At 37.1% G+C, this 19,737-nt stretch overlaps 1 protein-coding gene across 1 annotated transcript in view; it reads right to left on the bottom strand.

Annotated features, from left to right (window-relative positions):
- Positions 1 to 19,737, bottom strand: part of CNIH3 (cornichon family AMPA receptor auxiliary protein 3) — a 50,531-nt gene that overhangs the window by 4,347 nt on the left and 26,447 nt on the right. Inside the window, exons 3-5 of the mRNA XM_048057704.2 lie at positions 18,940 to 18,987; positions 4,388 to 4,500; positions 2,089 to 2,232 (exon numbers count right to left, since the gene is read on the bottom strand). Of these exons, the coding sequence (XP_047913661.1) occupies positions 2,089 to 2,232; positions 4,388 to 4,500; positions 18,940 to 18,987 (305 nt within the window). The remainder of the gene's footprint in view (positions 1 to 2,088; positions 2,233 to 4,387; positions 4,501 to 18,939; positions 18,988 to 19,737) is intronic.

Genomic DNA, 19,737 nt, shown 5'->3' with positions numbered 1-19,737 from the left:
CTATGCCTTCCTTTGCATTACTTCCATCTCTCTAAAGCATCTTAATTATGGTGCATTCAAGATGGGTATCAAAAAGCACTCAAGAAATAACAAATTCATTAGTGACATCCTACTGCACCACCAGCTGTGTTTGAGCTTATTAAAGTGTGGTCTGATGTCTGAATTTGAACAGTGGAGAAACAAAACCATTTTGCTTTAGCACATTTGATCTTTAAAACTTCAACCAGCAACTCTCAGCAGGGCAGGTATGGTTTCCCATGAAACTAGACTGTTTTCTTTCCTTTGGAAAAATTCTACGCAGTAGAACAAACAAAATGCAGACAGTAACTGGAGTGGATCTGTATCTATTAAGGGCAACTTTGAAAAGTGAAGAAATCATATTGTTTTTACTGCAGTTCTAATTTTCATAATACTCAGGAAAGCACAGCAAAAGTGATTATAATTAATACTATTTTATTTAGGACCAGGCGGTGAACTTTGGCTTACGTGGCCACATTTTAGAATGAAGGGAAGCACGTCTCAGTACAACAATTTAGTCCCAGCAGAAATGCTAGATGACACCACACAGCTGTCTTTGATAGAGTCTTTTAGCCTACAGAACATGGGGTTAAAATGTTTCTTTCTCTATTTGTGCCTCGCCATCTCCTCTTGCCTCTGCAATGAAGTCTGGCAGGTGAAGACACTCAGCCCAAACACACAGAGCTCCTGGATGCAAAGTTCCTGCTTAGATTCTAATGCCCCATCCACCTCAGTTAGGCACCTACCAGATTCTGTGGGTCTGGTCCCTTCTACCTCCTTTTTTCCCCTCCCAGATATGCACACACACACACATACATGTGCACATGTGGCCAGAAAACTTTGTTGTCAGTGGTATTTAGAAGTAACATTGAGAAACATCAACCTGCAGCAATGACTCCTGAAGGTAAGATGAACAACAAAACAAATAACATACCAGTGATCAAAGGAGAAGTGACATTTATCTTTTTCTACCAGTGTACAAACCTACCTTATAGAAGGACTACTGCATGCAGTTCCGGCTTGAAGAGGTGTTCTATGCAAATACATTATTAAAGGAGTAGAAAAAAGGCATCTTAAAAACAACACCTCCATCTAAACTGTGTTATCCTTTGTTGTCAAGTAGTTTTATGGTGTGATTACAGGGGTGACTAAAAGCACAGGAATTCTGCCAAAGGTCTTAAATATGTTCCTCACATATTCTTCCACTGGACATTTGCAACTGTGCATTAAGGACATCTGACAACTAAAAGGGGCAGTGGAATGACTGGGGTGCAAATCTCCAAGAATGTCCTTCATAGAGGGTTTTGTAGCACACACAGGCTTAACCTCATCATGAAAGGGAGGTCTGTAGGAATGACTGCAAGCATGGTGCATCCAGCATGCCTACTCACCATCTACCTACTCATTTGCTTACTGTCTTGAGCATCACTACGCAGGCAGCCTGTGAACTGCCTGTGAGAATATGCCTGGTGAACCTCTCCTGTCAGACTCAGCGCAGTCTGGAAGGCATGCTTCCAGCCTGAACAGCCTGTGATGCTGCAATGGGAGATAGTTTTCAGGTACTGCATTCAGACTGGCTTATAGAGACTGTGGGAAACACATCAGTAAATGCTCTGTAATGTGCTAAATTCTATGCTAGCAAGTTGTGCCAGTGCACTGGTTAGCACCGGGGGACATCATACTCTTTTGAAGCATAAGAAAAAGAAAAATCACAACAGAGAAATTGATCCTAAAACTGTACATTATAATATTTATTTGATATAATGTCATATCACAACACGTATTCTTTCACACATCCTAAGAGACTATGCAGAAGAGCAAATTTTTTTTCCCTTGGGTTGGTCCTTGGGCCTGGCTCAGGCTTGAGATAAATGCTTAATATTCTGTACTGAACTGTTCACAGATTTAAGTATGTGTTGCTGTAAGCGGGTATGCTTTCCTGAATCAAGATCAGAAGCAGTTTTGTAGAACTAAGGAAACAAGCCCATTTTTTTCATCCATTCCTAAATGCAATTTCACATGTCAAATGAAAAGCAGCCGCTATTTCCTTAGCGAAATGACCAGACTTACCAGTAAAGATAGTAGAAGAAAGAAAGGAGATAGAAAGCTAGCTTACACCAGGCCTCTTTCTGACAGTAACTCAAGGTATCTGCATTCATGACTGCGGGTGGATCATACGCTAGTTCTGAACTATCTGCTGGGCAACGAAAATACCTGAAAGAGAAGGAGAAGACATCTGAAATGACTCTGTAACATGCTGAATTAAATATGTCCTGAATTAAATATGTCACTGTTCTGATCACCATCTCAGAAGAAAACAGTCTTCCAAGATACAGGAGGAATTTTCCTCTCTTTTTCAAGCCCCTGTTTCTGGACAGTGTTAAAATCAGGATGCTAGTCTAAGCAGGCTGTTCTTGCAGAACAAGTGATTCATGAATGCAGACTTTCTATACTCTGTTAATTTTTTAGATTGAAACATTCCCCCTGCCTATATAGTTCTTTCTAGCTTACTCACTAAAAACTTACATATTGAGTGACAATATGTAGCAGTCTGTGATCACAGCATGGAGGAAGAATTACTGGGCTTTAACTGCATCTACACAACTGATTTCAGATATGATGAAAGGTGACAACCTCAACCAATTTACAGCTCAGTTTCTCCAAATCTGAAAAGGAAAAAGGCAATGTGGAGTAACATAAGAGTTGGCTGACTAGTGTTTTCTACACATAGCACTGCTTAAAAATATATTATCTAAATAAATTTTATTGCAAAATGTTTTACTTCTTACATAGGAGACACTTTTAGTTATTCTCAGTAATGACTGGATGATTGAGAAAATCATGAAATCATGATGAAAGGGTTTTGTTGTTGTTGTTGCTTTTTTTTTTTTTTTTTTTTTTGCAAGGGAGCTTCTGTCTCAGTTACCTTGCAGCAAAAAGCAAAAGCAAACCACAAAAAGAAAAGCCTGAACACAGTAAATGAACTGCTTTAAGATTTGCACAAATCAGATGAAATATTGTTATTTCTATTGCTTTGAAATGGTAATTAACTACTGAAAATTTCTGGGATTGCTTACAGATGGATAAACAGATATATGAACAGATAGATATAAAATCCCCATACAAGTCACCAGCTGCAAATTTTGAAATCAAAAGTTCTCCTAATAATCTTGCCTTCCTCCTTTCTTCCTTTCTAATATTTGTCTCATCCACTTACAGTCTCTAATAACACTGCAAAGCTTTTACACCACAGGTGAAATCTTTACTTAATTATCTTCATTGGAATGAAGGTATTACACAATTATCTTCCCACGGTTTTGTGTAGAAATTTACACAATGAACCCAAAACTGTCTGTGGCTAAAACAGCAAAAAAATGATGTGGTAATTATAGCAATACATATGGAGAACCACAGAAGTATATCCAAAGAAGCATATCCATTATTTCAAGTCTGACCATTTCCAGCTTGTACATAACTCTTTTTTTTTAATTTTCAAAACAATATTATTGTCACACTTCTATTGTTAACCTTTGAAAAACACCATAAAACACTATTATTGCACCTAACAAAACAGCATTCATAGCTTCCCCCCATTAAACTTCCTGAGAACTTATGCTGTCACTCTAACTTCAGGATGATACACTCTACCATATGATGGTGTATTACTACCAAGTTTTGCAGAAAACAATGTAAAAAAGCTACTACTTTTCAGTTCCTAGCTAAGGTACTAGTACTGGCTTCTTTACAAAATTATTCTTCAAGCTACTTCACAACAGTAGTTGCTTCAAGAGTCTCTTAGCAAGACTTCTCATGCAGAACATACATTCTCTACTGTAGAGCAAGAAGCAACTTACTTTACAACGCAAAAACATGTAAGGGTATCAGAGAAGATGAGAAGCAAAATTCTCTCAACTTTCCCAGTCTCTGTACCATGAACCCAGTGGAAAGGTTTCCTTGCCAGGGCTGAATGAATAGGTACAAGATCTTTTGGACATGAACTGTCTTACAGCTCCTAGCCTGTGAAGCATTTAGTGCCTCACTGAGTTCAACTTCCAGACTCCAGCTCATTTCAGGTCAAGTTTTTATTTGGTTGTGGTGATGGCATCCTGACACCACTGAGATCATCTAAGTGGCTATTTAAATGTGGCTATTTAAAGCCACATTAATGTATTACGACTTTTCCCATCTAATCATGCACAAAAAAGTATATATTATTTTTTTTCCCTGGAAACTTAAATTTTAGCTGCTTTTAGACAAACACTTTTAGGCCTTTCTCTTATCACTGCAATTCATAGTTCATACAACCTTCATGGGGGATGAATTGGCAAATAAGGCTAACAAGCAGTCAGCATATAAAGGGTGGGCTTACCTCCAGAAGTGATAAAAAAGCAGAGGAACATTTAACCCCAGTGTGAGCCATTCTTGGGCACATAAAAACATTATGCAGAAAAGGCTATGGATAGAGTATTCCGGCAACACCAGCTAAAAGGAACAGAAATAACAGATGTCAGTAAAACATCTTTGTGATTTTAGTCGTTAGTTTTGCGGAAGACAAACCATCTCTGCAAACCTCCAGCGTGTCTGTCCCCAGACATACCTCAGTTGACAGACAGCGTAGCTAAGAGCAATAAGCATGAGACACAGTGACAGGCTTGTCCTGGTTCTAATCCTGACTGTACACCAGGGGCTTGTTGAGAGGCACGGGACAAATCTTTTGCTGTCTTACTGGGTGCTCCACATTTCTGTTTACAAAATATACGTTATATTACTGCCTACCTCACAGAAGCATTGTGAGACTAAGTGAGAACATTTCTATAAAAAAGGTCTTAAAGATATAAGTTTTATTACTGATGCATTTGAAAAGAAAATAATTAACCCATTATTGAAGCTTCACATCTACATTGCAGGAGTATCCTTGGTAAAATAGAAGGCTACTTCTACCTTTCTGATGTGTTATATACACCTTAAAGATATAAAATCCATTACGAGGTTAGGGTTGTGAGCTAAAACTCACTAAGACAGGAAACTCACTTCCTTGGTAAATCCATGGCTCCCCACAATACTTGTTTCAAACCAAGATGATTCTTTCTATTAAAAGAGAAAGTGAGTGGGCAGCTGGCAGAAACAGAAATTCATGTGATGTTGATTCAGAGTAGTTATTTCTAAAGGCATCTTACTTTTTTCACTCTTTTCCCCTTTCTTAGCTGGCTTTCTTCTATAGTTTTCTTCCAATGCCTTTTCTCAGAAACCTGTTCTTTTATGTCTTTGTTCAAGTCATGAAAGAGACTAACTTCCAGCATTATATATTTCTCAAAGCTAGACAATCCCATACACAGTTCTTCTGCATCCCTTGATGTGTCTTGAAGCCACATCAGCCAAAGTTACACCACAAAAAGCATTTGAAAGACTTCTTTTGATGTCAATGCATTTTTGTCTGTCAAATGGGTAAAGTAAGCCCTGCTACTAAAAACAACGAAAAGCCCGCTCTACAGCTAGTCCCAGCTCCTACCTACTCCTGTACAGCTGTGCTGCAATTAATTCAATAGTTTTATGACTTCTTCTACCTCACATGGAACAAAATTTTTTCACTTTCATTTACCTTCACTGCTTGAAGTAGTTAACACATTTGGATATCTCTATGTCTATGTCTATGCCTTCCACTTAAGCATTCTCAAAAGCTTATCTTATGGGCATGACAAATCGTGATACAATTACATAGTGTAGATTCCAGATGGCGGTTATTTATCACTGCTGCATTTTTTTTTTCATTTTCAGAATGTGATTTACAACATGACTATAACCTTTACCAAGACAATGATTCATCCTTGCCACAAATTGCAGATAAGAAAGGTCTTAATGTTGGATGTCTACCCACTAAGCATCACAGCACCTAAGAGCCTGTTACATTCGTTATCACACACTTGATTTCTGATTCCAGTACAGCCCACAAACTTAGCAAAAACACAACGCTGGTGTTTGATCGGGGGCTCGCTGGTAATAACAGGGAAGGAAACCCATGGTGGAAATTTATGAGGAGCTTAAAAAACAATGCAAAACAAAACAAAAATTCAGCTGTGAAGCTAGAAAGGAAAGACAGGAAGCAGTGGAGAACAGACTCACTTTCCAGTAACAGTTTCCAGTGTCTATTAAATCTACCTGTACTTTTGACAGAATAACAAATTGGTCATTTTGTCACCCTTGTCTTGGAGTGATATTTTTGCGTGGACATAAATAAATACAGGATCAATGCTGATCACAGTTTCTGAAGAGAAATCATGGAAAAAAACAATCAAACACCAGCCTGCAAGCCAATTATAGTTTATATTCAAGTGATTTAGCCAAGAGACTAAATCTAAAAGTGAGAGAAAGTGAAAGCATAAAGCTTATAAAGACACTAACAGCAAGGCTTGTGAGGAATAGTAAACCGAATAGATGAATAACTACAAAATCAAAAAACACCCAAACCAACAGTGCCTCAGTTCTTGGCTGGAAGGATTATCCTGCAGTTTGACCCAAATGTCCTCTGAAACCAATGGAAACTTTCAGTGAACTTTAGCAAAAACAAGATTTGGCTCCTGGAGGGAAGGAAGTTGGTTTAGAAATAAGCAACAGTCAATCCTTATCATTTCTGCTGAGGTGGTCCATTACAATAGAAATTTATGTGATATGCAGAGCCGTGCAACAGGAATCAAGATTTTTTTATTCATTTCTGGGACAGCATATGAAATTGTCAGATGGTAAATATGTTAGGATATAAACAGTATGATTCTATTTTGAACCAGGAACACTCTGATTCAGATAACAAACTTCTTTCTGACACAGGTCAAGATAAAGTCTGCAGACAGCTACAGAATACAGAGTTGGAGGGGAAACTGGCAAAGAAGCCCAGTTCTCTAAAGCTGCAATTTGGTCACCTTGAGCCCCAAGCTAATGAATGGCTTTACAAATTACAAATTTACAATTACAAATTTATCACTAGAAATTCTGCTGGCTGACATTTACCTGTGGGAAAGCATGGAAAAGCCTGAAAAGGCAGTCAGTTTCCAGACCAAAATTCTGCTACTCACAAACATCTTTCACTATATATAATGTAAGCAAGGAAAAAAAACTACTATACATTTCTATGTATGCTCTGATGTGTATAATTAAGTAAATATTTATATCAGGAAACATTAAAAATCCTTATTCATAATCCATAATTTGCATTTCAAATGTAAAGTCTTAGGTAGATACCATATCATTATCATCCCACCATTAATTGGGGATAAATGTTTTCTCCCTTATTGCTTTCTGGAATTCAGGTGTTCTTCATCCAGCACAATCCTATGATGTGCAATTGAATTAAGAACCATATGGCATATTTGAGGAAAATGGTCTGAAAAAAAACCTGCCATTTAAGGGGAGATGTTTGTAGGAGATGAATGCTTTCTCCAGCCTCAGTTACCTTCAAAACTAAGTTAAAGGCAGTCATATCAAATACAAGCAAACTTTACTGAGTAACTACCAGCATGCCAGTGGTCTTGTTGCCCCTACAGGCAGGACTCAGCCTTGCCCGCCATGCTTCAGGGATTGTCTGGCTTGATTTAGTCATGATTTTTCTTTCCTTCATTTTACTTAGAAGTGTTGGGGAAATGCTTTAATCTACAAGTGCTCTAGTGCTGTAAATCAGCAGCCTTGGCACTAGTTCTGCTTAAAGGATCTTTTCAACGGGTAGTGGTACAGTTCTGGTCTTCTTCCTTCTTGCATTGTAATAGAAATGATAAAATTGGGACAATAAATGAAAGAAAAGTTAATTCACACTGTGAATTGTGGAGAAGTATATTATTATTCACTCGCTTCACTAGTAAATTTCAATTTGCAGCTCTGGAAGAAGGAGGGGTGGGAGCTGCCCAAGTATCTTTAACTAATACCTGCTTGTGTTAGAGGTTAACTGCCAAGTTGCCGTAAAATATCTGCAATTTATAATGTTTATTAAAGGAGAATGAGGCTCTGGGTTCCTATTTTAGATGTGATTATCTACGGAAATTCTTTATTTTGTGTACCTAGTACTAATAATTAAGCCATGAGCTTTATCAAACATGTACTTTCTTACTAGATTTACCAAGATGATCAAGGGACTGGAGCACCTCTCCTGTGAGGAGAGGCTGAGAAAGCTGGGACTGTTCAGCCTGGAGAAGAGGAGACGCAGGGGGAAACTTACCTATGTGTGTAAATACCTGGAGGAAGGGTGCAAAGAAGATAGAGCAAGGCTCTTTTCTGTGGTGCCAGGAATGCCAGGACAAGAGGGAATGGGCACAAACTGGAACACAAGAGGTTCCATCTAAACATCAGGAAGCACTTCTCTACTGTGCAAGTGACAGAGCACTGGCACAGGTTGCCCAGAGAGGCTGTGAGCAATGTTCAAAAGCTGTCTGGACATAGTCCTTGGCAGCCTGCTCTAGGTGTTCCTGCTAGTGCAGGGTGGGGTGGACCAGATGACCTCCAGAGGTCCCTTCTAACCTAAACCATTCTGTGATTCTGTGATTAAAATTCAATATATCCTCATACACAGTAGTACACACATACGTGCACATGTAGGTAGTTTCTAATTCCAAAGAAAATAAGTCAGGCTTTGCTGTGTGTAGACACCAAGGTTTGGCTGAACTAAAGCATGGGAAAATGAAAGCTGAAGCTAACACCTCTCGGCAGCTGCTTTGTGTTTATCGGACTACAGCGTCATCTGAAGATCTCAACTGCATAAGAACATCTCTCAGGAAGCTCAGTCCAAAATCATTTTGTTCAGTTTCCTATTCCCTGAATATATTCTGTTGCTCTTCTACAAAAAAACAATCACATCTTTTCCTGTAAGTACTCTTTCTCCTTATTCTGTTTATTACATATGACTACCTTCTTCCCAAATGCAATTTGCTCTTACAGAACACTATATATCATTTTCTCATGGAATGACTCCTACAGCTTGGCTCACCAGTGAATACGGCACATAAAATACCTCTCAGAAACCAAAACTGGGAAGATATAGCAGCATGAATAGTAATCAGTGCCCTTCACCAGTGCAATTACATTCTCACACTACATAAATTGTAACAAGTGAATCAAACTGCTTTCTCAGTCACTGTTAAGTAACTAAAACATCAAGAACTCATACTCCTGTCAAGCATTTTGTTTAGGTCCAATACCCCTGAATGCAAAACAATAATAATAATTCTCACAGAATCACATTTTTTTTCTCCAAGAACTCTCCATCTATGTAGCCTAGCCTCCATCCTGTGTCCATACATGTACCATTGTACCCATAGATTGGCAACCATTAGACAAAGTAATGCTGCCTTATCACAGTAGTTAGTGCTGCTGCAACCTGCTTCTGCCCAAAGATGCAGCTTCTACAGCTTGTCTCTAGGGTCGTCAGCCTATCATCTTTATCATCAATCTGTTCACTGGAACAAGTTTCCCAGAGAAGCTGTGGATGCCCCCTCTCTGGAAATGTTTAAGGCCAGGTTGGATGAGGCTTTGAGAAAATTTGTCTAGTGGGAGGTGTCCCTGCCCATAGCAGGGGGGTTGGAACTAGAGGATCCTGAAGGGTTCCTTCCAAGTCAAATCATTCTATGAAGTGGATGAAAGAAAAAAGTTTTTCCACTGCGGGGCATGAAGAGCATCAAGGAGTACCAGTCAGTAAGGCAGATCTGCTGTGATCTTAGATGTGATATCTTCACAAACTTTTTTTTTTTTTTTTTAAAGTTAATTCAGAACCTGTAACAGAAGCTGGGTTAGCAATCCTGGATTGTGAATCTCAAATTCTGACAACACTGACATGGAACAGGGTAACAAATTCTTTCTTGCCCTAACTCACTCCTGTGTTTCAGATATAACCACAGAGTAAAGTCCACAACTGGGTTATTCAAGAGCTCATTCCATCTTTACCTGTTCTCCTGAGACTGGTGAGAATAACAATTAGTACCACAGCTGCTCATTAGGATCTAGAAAACCAGCACCTCGTTTCACAGATAGGTCAATGAATGCAGAAATCTCAGTGATCATTAAAATGAAGCTCAGCCACCTGCATAGTACAGGAAGGGCCCTCAGGCTTTCTCCTTGGGGTCTGCCTAAAATTGACAGTTTTGTAAATACTGAAAACTTGCTGTTCACTAAAAGGCTGTTTCCATATCTGGATTTTAAAGGCTGTCAATCTGAGGAAGTAGATTTGATACAGTGCAGAGCTGGTAAAGAAGATTCCTGCCCTGCTATCCTAACAGTTTTATTGGAAACTTCAGCATTTGAATGCAAGGTAGGACATTTAACTCCCACCTGAAACAGTTTCCATTCATATAACAGATGAGACGTAAAATAATTTCACTCTATTTTTAGCTATTGTAGTGTGTGGTTTTTCTTTTGGTAATTGCAAGGAGGCTTTATAGGGTCTGAACCTGACTTAAGTACACAATGAACATTCTGCTAAACATAAATGAATTTTGATTTAACCCCAATTCCTTTAGTTTCATTAAAATGTAAGTATTTATTTTATTGCATACCAAATTAAAGAAAATATGGTCCATTAGGAAGTCAAATTTTGCCAGTATCTTCACCACAGCTCTGAGAGGCAGATACCCTCAGCAGCTGATAATTCTCTTTTAGGCGTACATTACAGACAACTGTTATTCATATACATTTTTGCTGCATCTTCAGTCTTATTCTACCGTTTCTTGTGATGTTCTGATACTGTAAGGGCATATGCTTACATATCCTCCAAAGCAGTACTGGAAAGAAGTTGAATTTTAATGGTTGTCTATTACAGGGTAATACTTTTTTACCACTTTGATGATTAACTAAACTTTTAAGATATGAAATTAACAGCAAAATACAGTTGGTTAATCTGAAGTAGTTTTATATGTAAATATTTTCTTGAGCAATAACATTAAGAGTAAACATGCGTATGGATATATCCAAAGGATATATCAGTTTTCATCAGGCATTGCACTGGCAAATCTTACTTCCTCCCTGGAATAAAAAGGGACTAAAGGCCAAACTATGACTGAGGCTTGCAGTAGGCTTACAACTTTCCTTATCATCCAGTGCTGCTTTGAACACCTGTGCAGGCACAGCAGGATATAGCTTTTCATTATCCCCCATTGAGTGCACAGACATTCTTAGGTAATGATTACTAAAAATACAATTACTATGTTCTAACATTTGAAAAATGCTGAATTCAGGAACTTTAAATTTGACTAAAAATAGTGCTGGCAAAATTCACATAATAAATGAATGACACAATGCACATAATAAATGAATGTCAGTAGTGAATGAATTGCCTGCCAGAAATACTATACTTCCTCTAAGTTCTTAAGTCCTATATATTTCCTTTTCCCAAGTATCACTCTCTATTCTAGTCCTTTAAGATGTCATAAGTGGGATACTTCAACCGAGATTGCAGCAAATAAGTTTATTCATCAAGCTAAAAGCACAAACAAAAAGGAGCCATTCCTACCATGGTATTGCATGCTGACTAGTATTCATACAACAGGAAAAAAACAAAAACAACAAATAAAAACAAACAAACAAAAAAATAGGGGACAATTCTGTGTATGCTGCAAATTTATTGCAAGTTTCTGGGAAAATCATTTGTCCCTCGTATTTCAGGATGCAAACAAAACTCCACCCAGGCTTGCTGATACAAATGTGAATCTCTGTCAACATGTAAACTCCATCCTCTTTTAGGCAAGCTGCAGAAAACAATTAAACCAACATAGAGCTAGTGAATGTGTGTGATATTTCAGTTCAAAGTATTTTATTTGCTTTTCCTATATCGCTACTTCCCCTGCCAAGCTGCATTATTCTTTCCTTTGCCTTTGGAACCTGAGAACAGCCCCACTATTTAATAAACAGTAAATTTTAAGTTTATCTCATGCCTCTTCTAACAAGAGATGCTGTAGCAAAATTGTTTAAAAATAAATCATCCATAAGCCATGATTTCCATAAACTAAAATCTGTTTACTAATACATTTTTAGCTAACTTGAAATTTTGTTTAGAGTGTAAAAAGTTACTCGTTCCTAATGTAAAAATACCTTGTCAATGACTCTGAAGGCCAGAAGAAATCTAACTTTAACATGTAACAGCAATGCAGCACTATCTTCCAAATAAGTACTGAGCACTGAAGTGCACACTTAGCAATTTTCCATCTCTTACACAGATTCTAATGTACTTAAAATATTCCTAGGTCACTTCAAACAAAAGAGATCTTAAGTGAACTTAGTTTTATGAAAGTCGCTGGACTGACAGTCCAAGTCCTCACTGACAGAATCTGCGCAGCATGGCAATCCTACATCCTAACCAATCTGCAGATCTAAATAATGCTTTAGAAGCAACAATAACCTTTATTCCAATGCCTGTGTGCAATCTCTAGAATTTCTTCTGAGGCAGTTTATGAGCTAATAAATAGTAAGCAACAAACATGAAGTCAAACCCTTCCTAAATCCAGAGATATTCACTTTCTGATATAAACCAAATCTGTTTTGAACCACTGGATTGCAGTTCAAGGAAGAGAGAGAGAGAGAGGGGAGATGATGATGATAAAATAATTTTAAGAATACACAGTTTTTACTTAAATCACTTCATATACAGCAATGCCCTCTTGGATACAAGTACAAGCTTCTACATTGCACTGAGTCATAGGGAGACAAAGTATTGAGTATGTATCTGGTCAGTGCAAAATGTTTGCTACATACATAATTCTATATTCATTCTTCAGAAGTTACCCACACTATCTCTTGATTAGGAGATTAGCTCCCAGTCACTCAGTAAGAAGGGTCTCCTAAAAGTTTTCATACTGCCTAGATAATTAATCAAACTCAGCAGTTCCATTGTATTGATGTGGTAAGAAAAGAGAAAGCATTAGATACATCAAGAAATACAATATGCATTCAGAAGACAGTAACAATGATGAAGTCCTTGGTCTCTAATGAAAGCAGACAAAGTTCATGTGCTCCATCACTGCAACAGTCACTGTTAATGGACAAAATGTCACGTGGTGCCATTTTTTGTTCCCTTTGTGATCTTTGTTACAGCAGCAATCATCAGAACTCTGGACACATGAGCCTCTTTGTCCTGTGAGGCACCATACCAGTACTATTTCCACAGCCAAAATACCTTTTGACTAGACAAGTCTGTTTTCCTCTCAGATAACACATGCACATAGTCTTCAAAGACAAAATGCTCACTATTGGTTGGGAGGTGCTGAATATAATGCATAATGTATGCCACAAACCTGGTGTGTAGCTACCCTGCAGAGGCCGTGCAAGTATCTTTTGCTTAAACTGAGTTAATCCTCTAGTGTGGCTATACTAAAATGTTTTTGGTGATTTTTTTCCATCAAGTCTAACCAAATGAGGCATTAAAACATCTTTACTGAAGTTGTTAAAAAAAGAAAAAAAAAAAAAAAGAATACATATATATATATAGTACTATGAAAGGCACAACTATTGCTGCTATTCCCCCCCAAATTTATTTTGTAACAAATTGGCCTATTGCTGTAGCCTCTCATAGATGGATTTGTTGTTTCAAATCCATGAAGGAAGTATGATTCCTTCTTACATACAGATGGTTACACACCACTTTAAAAATCCCATCAAATTTGCTGAATTTATTTATACAGCCTTACATTAAGCATTTTAATGAACCATGCAATAGGCTTACTGAAGTACCCTGCTAATAGCTATCAGCATGGTGACTGGCTAAAAGAATGTAACAGATCTATAAAACCCTAAATCCATGATGAAACAATCAATCAACATATGCAGAAATACACACTATAAATCTGAGACATTATCTCAGGCTTGTTAGTGACCACAAAGCAAAACAATGGAAGAAATGATTAATGTAATAACCAACAAATTTACCAAGAAGAACAGAATATGAACAGTCAATTGAAATCAGCTACTGTGACACCTGACACCCTTCCAAGGGCTACGTCCACTACAGCTCCTGCATGCAAAGAATGTTATGAGCTACTGGTTGGTGAAGGTCTGGAACCTAACAAAGTTCAAGTACAAAAATTATTTCATATAACAATTACTCTAGTGCACATTGGCCAATCTCCTTCGTCCAAACTATGCAGGAAAGATGCCAGCTGAGTAAGGATAAACAAGAAAAGATAGGGCTACTTACTAAAAATGCTGACTTGCCATAATATTTATCTACATGTGAAGCAGAACCTCCATACTCAGAAAATTATGTTTTCACTCATTAAGAAAATACTAAAACCAGATACAAATCTTGTTTCCTCTTAACTGCTCCAGAGAACTCAAAGATTCACAGAACAATTTATTTTTATTTCTTCAAGATCTGAGTATGTGCATTCAATACTGACAAACAGGCATGACACAGACACAGCATCAAGTTTTGTCTTTTTTGACATGCTCCAAGTACAGTTGAATCTATGTCAAGCTCAAGAATCTGATTACTTATGCCTCTGAGTTACTTTTATTTTCATACATATAAGTTATTTGACTTTTTCTTTTAAACAGAATACTTACATATGAAAACATACCTAAATAAATTGTACACAGAGACTCAACTGTTTGGAATTATACATTATGCTCACTAAGTTTTACTTTTTACTTACTGTATCTCAGTCTGAATTGAATGCCTTCTGTAATTGCTCTTTAAGGTAACATTGGTTTGATAAATAACCAAAACCTCTAAATACAGTGAAAGATGATTTTGATATGTACTAGGGAGTATACTATGGAATATAAATTGAAAAAACAGATGCTGGTTGACAGCCAGCTGAACATGAGCCAGCAGTGGGCCCAGGAGGCCAAGAAGGCCAATGGCATCCAGGCCTGCATCAGAAATAGTGTGGTCAGCAGAACAATGGGAATGACCGTCCTCTTGTACGTGGTGCCGGTGAGACTGTACGTCAGTTACTGTGTTCAGTTTTGGGCCCCTCACTGCATGAAGGATATTGGTCTTTTTATGTATAATATTGGTGAAGGATATAGGTCTTTTCCATCCTAAATGATTCTATAATTTTATTTTTGCAGAGCTGTAAAAAACAGAATTGCATCTGGTAAACACCACAACTACTGAGTACACGATACATTTCCACCACTAGTACCCTAGATCCGGCTCTACTGGAAATCATAGTGACAGAGGTACTAGAAGAGACCAAGCATTGGCAGTCATCAGCCTCCTGACTAAAATAGTAGAACTTGCTTCAAAAGGCATTAGGTGAAGAAATTTTTATTTTTAAACACCCAGCTACTGATTTACATTCCACTCTTGTTGTTGCTCATGCTAGTAATGGAGTACTGAACAAGCTGTAAGTTTGGTTATTCAAAAGTTGTTCTTGCATATTTTTTCATCTGCCTATTTTTTTTTATTTATTTTTAGACAGTTCAAGTTCATCGGAAACATCTTTGAGATTAATATCAGCTTGTCTGTCATTAGATTTCTTGATGAATTTGCTCCCTTCCAATCATTCGTTCAGGATGTGTCCACCCCCCCCCCCACAAATGAACTAACAAAGAAAAAAAAACACACCACCACAAAAATAAATATATATAAAAAAAATAAAGGACTGAGCTCTAATACAATATTTTCTTACACTTGCAATTTTACGGATTTCATGATTAACTTAACTAAAATGTTTCCACTACAGTAGGAAAATGAATGAGTCTTTTTTCTACCTCAGTTCCCTCTCAGGTTAGTGCCAGTTTTACTGTTCATAAATCACTTTTATTTTAGTTAATGGTGTTTAAAAAACAAATATTTGCTAATAGTTTGAGAAGGATCAACTACATTGTTCAACAGGGTTTGGCATGAGCAAAGTGAAGTCTGAAATACATTTGCTGGGAATGAAGCAAGTTTAAACTCCTTTGTAAGGATTTATCAGCTTAAGCCAAACATTACCGATGCTGTTGCATATAAGCATAACACTAACCAAAAGTCAATTAAATTTCCCCACAGGTAAAGCAATGCTATTACAATGGTCGATTAATGAAATAGCATTTTAAATATACAAAATTTCTAATTGTCTTTAGTGCTAGAATAAGTACTTCCACCAGAAATCAACCAGGTAGGTAGATCTCTTGAAATACACCTGCAATTACAAGTATATAAGACTGCTGTCTTCATTAATCAAATATGTTTTGATTAATCAAATATGTTTACCTCACCAAAGTGTTTAATCACAAAAATCATGGCACAATATGTCACACCTCAATTATCACACTATTCAGAAGTGCTAATGAGCCCAGGAAGCCTGTACTGATGGCTGGACTTGATGATCTTGAAGGTTTTTCCAACCTAGATGATTCTATGATTCTGTGCTGTTCACTGTACTGCTTCCATTAAACCAAGACAGCTCATTCACAACGAGTTTGCATATCTCTGCAAAGCATTGTAGTGCATCATGTAATCACATCCTTAGAGAAACAAAAGCAATTCAGCAAATTCAGCAAAAAAGATAGCACAGAGTCCACAGCATTGACCAATACTAACTTCATTCACATGGGACATATGCAACACTTGTATGACACACCAATGTCTACACAATCAAATATTCTACAACTTACAGCACATGCACATGAAGACTAATATATACTCTAAAGATATATCACTGTACGAAATGAGCTATCTCTATCCTCCTCGTGTGGTGCTGGCTTCAGAAAACAAGTCCTTCCTGTCATTTACTTCAGAACAGACGAGACTTAGCCATGGCTATACAAGCTTCATGGCTTCTTTATATATAAAATCAATCATTCTCCAATGACCAGAAGACTTACACTGATCTAATTCTCATTCTGTAGCACCATAAAAACATGGACCTGTTTGTACATGCACGTATATATGCCAGCACTATATTATATATATATATATGCTTCACGTGCTCCCTAAATTGTTTCCATGACATGGAAATATTTTCCTCAAACCAAAAGTCTGTAAGCACCTACCTGCTGAGAGATTACATCCTCCATTCCATTTTGGAAAACTTAACTAAATTATACTGTATCTGGTAACATACCAAGTACCTGGTCACACTTTGTTAATAATCTTCTCTGAGTATTTTGGAGATAAAATGAAAAATCCATCCTTAAACTCATTAGTATCATTTGTATGGCATATTGTACCCCTATTTAGTAATTCCCATGAGCCCCTTCTAAAACCAGGCTGTAATGGAAACTGAACATATTTTTATAATCTACTTATAGCCTCTTTTTTTTAGATTTACCACAGATCTTCATCATTAAGTTATAATGTCATAAATAGCAATATAACACTATTTTCAAAGCCATTTAAAAGAATTATCTTACTTTATGACAGGGGCAAAAAGATATGCTGCTTTTTCATAGAAGGAGAAACAAACCTAAAGACACAATTTTATAATGAGGGATATATTTAGTGCTTGCAGATAGCATCTTAACTGCTGTCTTCCTGTATCTATACACCGTTTTTGCCAGCATTTATCCCCAACAGTGAATACTTTATGCTCTATAGTCTAAAGCTATTTTTAGTGACTGTCAGTTTTAAAGACTACAAATCTCTGTAGTTATTCCACCACCTTCTTCTTGCATATCATCTCTCAATTAAAACAAATGTGTCCCCAAAGAACTTTGAAGACACTGAATTAACAAACTATTTACGAGAACCAGAAGCAAGCCAATCCCTTTTGAATACAGAATCTGTAATTAGCCAAAACGCTCCATTTTGCTGTTGACAAGAAGGCTGAGGCTCAATAATAATTAAATACTGATGAAGGCAAGGCACTCTCATGGGCTCACATATATTAATACATTACCACTCACCAGTTGCTTTATGTCAGATACACTGTGACACAGCTTGAAATTGGCTGGCTGCCAATTTGACAAAATGGAAAGCTATTGGTGATAAGTGTATTTTCTATTATTTTCACACCCCTAGTGCCTTAACCATGCTAAGTTCCCAAATGTGGCTTCTAAGAGTCACATGCTCATAATGGTGCCAAATAGATCTGTCTCAAGTTCTGACCGATCTCAGTCATTTCATACGTTCTGAGTGTGGTTACAACTAGATCTTTGGATCATCCTAAGTGAACAATTCCTAGCACTGGTTTTCCCAAAACTTCTAAGGATGGGGCCTTCAGCTTATTAAAAACATATCTGAATTTAGTTCTTAGCTTGATTAGGATGCAATCAGCAGTCCATACTTCAGTGATGACCTTTGTTAAGCAAAAATGCTGAATTATTTAGGTGGCTCCATTACTATTCTGGTGAAGGCAATTTATAGAAACTTGAATATATAAAGAGAAATATATTGGAACTATGACTATTTGAACTTCATTGGTACAGAATCAGGAGAACAATGAGTGTTTATGAAAGCCCTCTTTCAAGCTACAGAGGAAAGATGTAACCTGACCATATCAATCCTACAATTTATCAGCTCCTTCAACTCTCTCAGAAACTGAGGCACTCATCATCTCTGGTCAAATTAAAATAAATGGTGTATCAACTTTTCAATTCAGCCAAATAAAAACTTAATTATTAAATATGTAGTTAATAAAATATTTAATTTATCAAATAGCAAGCCCCTGTTAAAAAAAAAAGAAAAGATATTTCTAAAGCCTGTATTACAACACTATGATCAAATGATAGGGCTATAAGCACCTCAAGCTGCAACTGCAAAATGATTCACCGCCATCCAAAAGCATGTTCCAAAACTAATGGGAAGATGTTCTCAGGATTCAGTTCTTATCTAGGAATCCTCTATTATGTTAACTTTTTATAATTTGTCTTACTCTATTCTGACAAGGTCATCATCACTTCCACTTCTGCAGTAGAACGGAACCTTTCAATAGAGAATGAGGATTATTCAAAGAGAAAATGAATGCAGATAACCACTCATTGGCTTTAATTCTCATGCAGTTCACAAATCCTGGACTAGTTTACACTCACCTTTCGCAGAAGGAAGCAAATACGCTCAATATTTCTCAGTCGCTCTCTCTGTCAAGAAAAAGTGGGGAAAAAGGTGGGAGATTAGGTAGTGTTATAAATTAAAGACAATGTATTACAAGTACAACGGGTCAAAATCATATTTTTTGGTTGCAGGGAAGCAACATGTTATTAATCTCAACCAACAATATTCACTTCTAATGTACTGCTTGCAAGTCAAAGGATCTACTCATTTCTAAGTTCCAATGTTATTTTTTCATCTGTTACTGGGAATAACAGTAACAGTAACTGGGAATAACAGTGTAAAAAGGAGGTTCATGTCTATGTTAGCCTTGAGTCAGAGGCTCCAACTTTTTTTTAAAGTCAACATTTGTGGCTGGAGCCAATCTACAACACAGAGACTCGGCCTTGCATTTTCACGTATCCAACCTCTAGCTTTAAGATAAGTCTGAATGAAAAAAAAATAACTGAAAAGCTGGTATAGCTGCACTTCCACTACAATAGTGGGTCTGAGCAACATGTGATATTACAATTTAACCCATTAGTGAATAATATCCATAATGTCCTAGAAATATCACTTTAAACAACAGATACATTCATAAATGCATTCAGTTCATTCAGTAACTGTAATTAAGCACTTTGACTCAAAAGATGCTCTAAGCTTGATCCACAGAAAGAAAACAAGTCAAAGTCAGGTCTCCTTTAAATGGCTTATAATGAGAAATTCACTAGTAAAATCAGATTTCACTCTGTGTAACTGGTGTTAATCATAAGGGTATGTAGAAGGACAGTGTCCAATCC

This window comes from Anser cygnoides, chromosome 3 (assembly GCF_040182565.1).
Source record: "Anser cygnoides isolate HZ-2024a breed goose chromosome 3, Taihu_goose_T2T_genome, whole genome shotgun sequence".
Classification (NCBI taxonomy): domain Eukaryota; kingdom Metazoa; phylum Chordata; class Aves; order Anseriformes; family Anatidae; genus Anser; species Anser cygnoides.
This window is presented reverse-complemented; position numbering and strand designations above follow the sequence as displayed.